This window comes from Gopherus evgoodei, unplaced genomic scaffold (assembly GCF_007399415.2).
Source record: "Gopherus evgoodei ecotype Sinaloan lineage unplaced genomic scaffold, rGopEvg1_v1.p scaffold_36_arrow_ctg1, whole genome shotgun sequence".
NCBI classification, from domain to species: domain Eukaryota; kingdom Metazoa; phylum Chordata; order Testudines; family Testudinidae; genus Gopherus; species Gopherus evgoodei.
Window position 1 is genome coordinate 313,224 of NW_022060038.1, and position 4,860 is coordinate 318,083.

Consider the following 4,860-nt stretch of genomic DNA (forward strand, 5'->3'; position numbering starts at 1 on the left):
GAGGGGGCAGTGGAAAGTCCCGCCACTAACTGAACCGAGTCCATTGACCGTGGGTACATATTCGTAGTATGGCCTGAGTTAGGCTAAGAAAGCTACAGGGAACTATTATTGTATCCAATACGGCAATAAACCTGGCCGACGTGCCTTCGTACCTTACTAGTCTCTTTGGTCATTTGGGGGTTCTCTTCGGGTCTGCTGTGTCAGCTATCTACAGAGCTGGGGCAGCACAAGAGGGAACACATGCACGCAGCCGAGTGATACCAACAAGGAGAGAGCAGAGCACCACACCGGTAGTGCTTCTAACAACACACCTCTGACAACACAGCGTTCACTCCCCTCTGGCCACTTCCTCCTGGAACTCCCAGACCAGGGTCCAGCCTGACTCCTCTCAGAGCTCAGGCTTCTCCAAAGCCATTGTCTTACCTGGGCAATAGCTTGCCCCAGCTCAGACAGGAAGTGGGATCCTGGGTGGAGGCTGGGCTCCCAGGGACCAGGCTGCCGGGTTGGCTTTGAGCGAGGCATGGCGAATGGTGGGGTTTGCTCTGTATCTCCTGGGGCCTGGTGCTGTGATTTGCTGAGAGCCTATCATAACCTTAGTCCCAGATTTGGACCTTAGCGTCCAAAATATGGGGGTTAGCATGAAAACCTCCAAGCTTAGTTGCCAGCTTGGACCTGGTACCTGCTGCCACCACCCAAAAAATTAGAGTGTTTTGGGGCACTCTGGTCCCTCTGAAAAACCTTCCCTGGGGACCCCAAGACCCAAATCCCTTGAGTCTCACAACAAAGGGAAATAATCCTTTTTCCCTTCCCCCCTCCAGGTGCTCCTGGAGAGATACACAGACACAAGCTCTGTGAATCCAAACAGAGGGACTTGCCCTCTCCGTTTCCAATCCTGGAACAAAAGCACTTTCCTCTTCACCCAGAGGAAATGCAAAATCAGGCTAGCAATCCAACACACAGATCTCCCCTTGATTTCTTCCTCCCACCAATTCCCTGGTGAGTACAGACTCAATTTTCCTGAAGTAAAGAAAAACTCCAACAGGTCTTAAAAGAAAGCTTTATATAAAAAGAAAAAAGAAAATACAAATGATCTCTCTGTATTAAGATAACACAATACAGGGCAATTTCTTAAAAGAATAGTGAATAAACAGCCTTATTCAAAAAGAATACAAATCAAAGCACTCCAGCACTTATATTCATGCAAATACCAAAGAAAAGAAACCATATAACTTACTATCTGATCTCTTTGTCCTTACACTTAGAAACAGAAGACTAGAAAGCAGAACTACTTCTCCAAAGCTCAGAGACAGCAGGCAGACTGACAAAAGACTCAGACACACAATTCCCTCCACCCAAAGTTGAAAAAATCCGGTTTCCTGATTGGTTCTCTGGTCAGGTGTTTCAGGTGAAAGAGACATTAACCCTTACCTATCTGTTTATGACAGAGCCTTGTGCTATTCCTGCAGGAGGCACTGAGTGAGACTCAGGAGATCTGCAAGCAGCACACGTGGGTGGCAGAGATCCACAGCTTTGCTCACAGCTGGAGCCCCAAGCAGCTGGAGCGGATGAAGGGCTGGCCCGTGGGCAATACGTGCAGCGAGTCGTACAGCTGCGTGCCTGGGCAGAACGTGTCAGAGAGGTGCCCTCCATGGTCATCACCTGCAACTGGCTCCTCTTGGTGGATTGCAGCAGCGTGCAGCAGGAGATTGGTGTGTGGGCGTGAGGGGGCATGCAGAGGATGGGACACCCTGTGGGGGATTGCTAGGCGGGCATCAGGAGGGGCAGAGGCAATCACATGGGCAAGGGGCAGTGAGCCCCTCGTGGAGCTGGCAAAAGTCAGGTGGGGTTAGTCGGGGTGATGGAGTGCTGTAGGGGGAATGGCTGGTCACAGGAGAGGGGTAATGGGACCCAGTGATGGGCTCAGGGGTGGGGGTAGCTTGTGATATGAGGGGGGGTAATGGGCCGTTAGTAAGGGGGGAGCTGTGGACTCTGGGAGTGTGCGGCTGGTGATGGGGGGGGCGGTAATGGGCCGTTAGTAAGTGGGGGAGCTGTGGACTCTGGGAGTGTGCGACCGGTGATGGGGGGGGGTAATGGACCATTAGTAAGGGGGGAGCTGTGGACTCTGGGAGTGTGTGACTGGTGACGGGGGTGTAATGGGCCGTTAGTAAGTGGGGGAGCTGTGGACTCTGGGAGTGTGCGACTGGTGATGGGGGGGTAATGGGCCGTTAGTAAGGGGGGAGCTGTGGACTCTAGGAGTGTGCGGCTGGTGACGTGGGGGGGTAATGGGCCGTTAGTAAGGGGGGAGCTGTGGACTCTGGGAGTGTGCGGCTGGTGACGTGGGGGGGGTAATGGGCCGTTAGTAAGGGGGGAGCTGTGGACTCTAGGAGTGTGCGACTGGTGATGGGGGGGGTAATGGGCCGTTAGTAAGGGGGGAGCTGTGGACTCTAGGAGTGTGCGACTGGTGATGGGGGGGTAATGGGCCGTTAGTAAGGGGGGAGCTGTGGACTCTGGGAGTGTGCGACTGGTGATGGGGGGGGTAATGGGCCGTTAGTAAGGGGGGAGCTGTGGACTCTGGGAGTGTGCGGCTGGTGATGGGAGGGGGGTAATGGGCCGTTAGTAAGGGGGGAGCTGTGGACTCTAGGAGTGTGCGGCTGGTGATGGGGGGGGGTAATGGGCCGTTAGTAAGGGGGGAGCTGTGGACTCTGGGAGTGTGTGACTGGTGATGGGGGGGTAATGGGCCGTTAGTAAGTGGGGGAGCTGTGGACTCTGGGAGTGTGCGGCTGGTGACGGTGGGGGGGGTAATGGGCCGTTAGTAGGGGGGAGCTGTGGACTCTGGGAGTGTGCGGCTGGTGATGGGGGGGTAATGGGCCGTTAGTAAGGGGGGAGCTGTGGACTCTGGGAGTGTGCGGCTGGTGATGGGGGGGGTAATGGGCCGTTAGTAAGTGGGGGAGCTGTGGACTCTGGGAGTGTGCGGCTGGTGATGGGGGGGCGGTAATGGGCCGTTAGTAAGGGGGGAGCTGTGGACTCTAGGAGTGTGCGGCTGGTGTTGGGGGGTAATGGGCCGTTAGTAAGGGGGGAGCTGTGGACTCTGGGAGTGTGTGACTGGTGATGGGGGGGTAATGGACCATTAGTAAGGGGGGAGCTGTGGACTCTGGGAGTGTGCGGCTGGTGACGGAGGGGTAATGGGCCGTTAGTAAGGGGGGAGCTGTGGACTCTGGGAGTGTGCGGCTGGTGACGTGGGGGGGGTAATGGGCTGTTAGTAAGGGGGGAGCTGTGGACTCTGGGAGTGTGCGGCTGGTGACGTGGGGGGGGGTAATGGACTGTTAGTAAGTGGGGAGTGGTGGTCACACATGGAGGGTTGGTGACGGGGAGTCTCTGTGGTCACACACAAAGAGTTGGGGGGTGCCTGTGGATGGGAAATTGGTGATGGCAGCAGCGCTGGCTGCCCTTGCCTCATGGCCTGATACCCGCTTGCTCCATGCCCCCCAGTGCCCCTGCTGTACTCCGTCATCAAAGAGATCCTCTCCCTGTTGTTCAGCGAGACGTCCCAGCGCAGCGAGATCCTCATTTCCCAGCTGGGTGGGGTCGTGCAGCTCTACCAGAGCGTCAGCACTGACATCTTCACCATCGCCAAGTGCTCCCAGAAGGTATGGCTGGAACAGACCTCCACGGACTCCATGCTCTGCTGGGCTTAGCCAGCTGCGGCCCAACACGCATTCCCACCGGTCCCACCGTTTTGTCCCACTCCACTCCTCTTTGAGCAGACTGAGGTTTCCCCTTCCCCATAGCACTGCCCCATGCCTTCAGCTGGATCGGCAGCCATCCCCAAGGAGCAAGAATTCAGCCCCACCACCCAGCCAGGCACTCTGTATGGGGTCCCATGCTGGTGTAGCCGCAGAGAGGTTGGCTGCTGTTAGCAGGAGTCTCCCAGAGCAGTGGGCTTCAGAGCTAATAACCAGAGCTGGGCAAATTGTCAGTTCACCAAAGAAACCTTGTCATGGCACTGAAACATGTACATTCCAGCTGAATTTGGTGACTAGTTTCAGATAAAAAAACCTGAAAATACAAGTGCCAGCAATGTGGAAGCAATCCGTTCCACCATTGCATTTTGTTCAGCCCAAACAAAGGAGTTTTGGTTTTTCATTTTATCCAGAGAAATGGACAAAATTCTGTTTGTTACATTTGTTTTTCCTGGGTTTTCATTCAGCATTGCACCCACAGTGCATCAGTCTCTCTGGAGACTCACGGCAGGTGTCTGTGCCAGACACACCCAGCGCAGCCCTGCCTCTCCAAGTTCAGTGAGTGGAGATCTGGGGCACTCAGTATGAGGGGCTGGGTGATCTGCTGGGAAGGCAGCAGATGGGTCCAGCCCCAGTCTAACAGAGAATGGCACTCACTCTTCCTGCAGCTGGAGCAATACCAGGGCCAGATGACAGAGCTGCAGGAGCGCGTGGAATATGTGCGAGCTCTGAACGAGGTGATCCGTCAGCACTTCCACCCACTCAGCCTGAATGAGGAGAACCTGGAGAACCTGGTGAGCTCCCAGCAATGGCCTGCTCTGGGTTGTGAAGGGAGACTATAAGAACTGCCAGACTGGGTGAAACCATTATCTTGTCTACATCCTTAACATCAATGACTTCATGTGGCAGTGAGTTCCACAGGCTAAATATACCTTGTGTGAAAAAGTTTCTTTCCCACCTTCCCTTATAATGGACAGTCCCCTTGTTCCTGTAATATGATCCAGAGACAACAGAAAACCCCAATCTCCTATTTCTTCTCCCATCAGTATTTGTAGACTTCTTCCAGTGTTTGCTCATGTCCATTCCGTATTAGGTGTGTGTGCTCGCCACAAGCATCGGT

The 4,860-nt window shown here is 54.7% G+C and overlaps 1 protein-coding gene across 1 annotated transcript; it reads left to right on the forward strand.

Annotated features, from left to right (window-relative positions):
* The first annotated feature begins 1,648 nt into the window (after window positions 1-1,648).
* On the forward strand, window positions 1,649-4,620 carry LOC115641861 (dynein heavy chain domain-containing protein 1-like). Its single transcript, XM_030545230.1, has 3 exons — window positions 1,649-1,709; window positions 3,490-3,647; window positions 4,409-4,620. Exons 1-3 carry the CDS (start codon window positions 1,649-1,651, stop codon window positions 4,580-4,582), a joined length of 393 nt encoding a protein of 130 aa, XP_030401090.1. The 3' UTR covers window positions 4,583-4,620.
* The last annotated feature ends 240 nt before the right edge of the window (window positions 4,621-4,860 follow it).

Bases quoted from the DNA above. Each gene is read 5' to 3' on its own strand.
- LOC115641861 (XM_030545230.1), top strand. From the start codon at position 1,649: ATGGTCATCACCTGCAACTGGCTCCTCTTGGTGGATTGCAGCAGCGTG. The intron at 1,710-3,489 runs GTGTGTGGGCGT...CATGCCCCCCAG, and splicing joins CAGCGTGCAGCAGGAGATTG to TGCCCCTGCTGTACTCCGTC. The intron at 3,648-4,408 runs GTATGGCTGGAA...CTCTTCCTGCAG, and splicing joins TCGCCAAGTGCTCCCAGAAG to CTGGAGCAATACCAGGGCCA.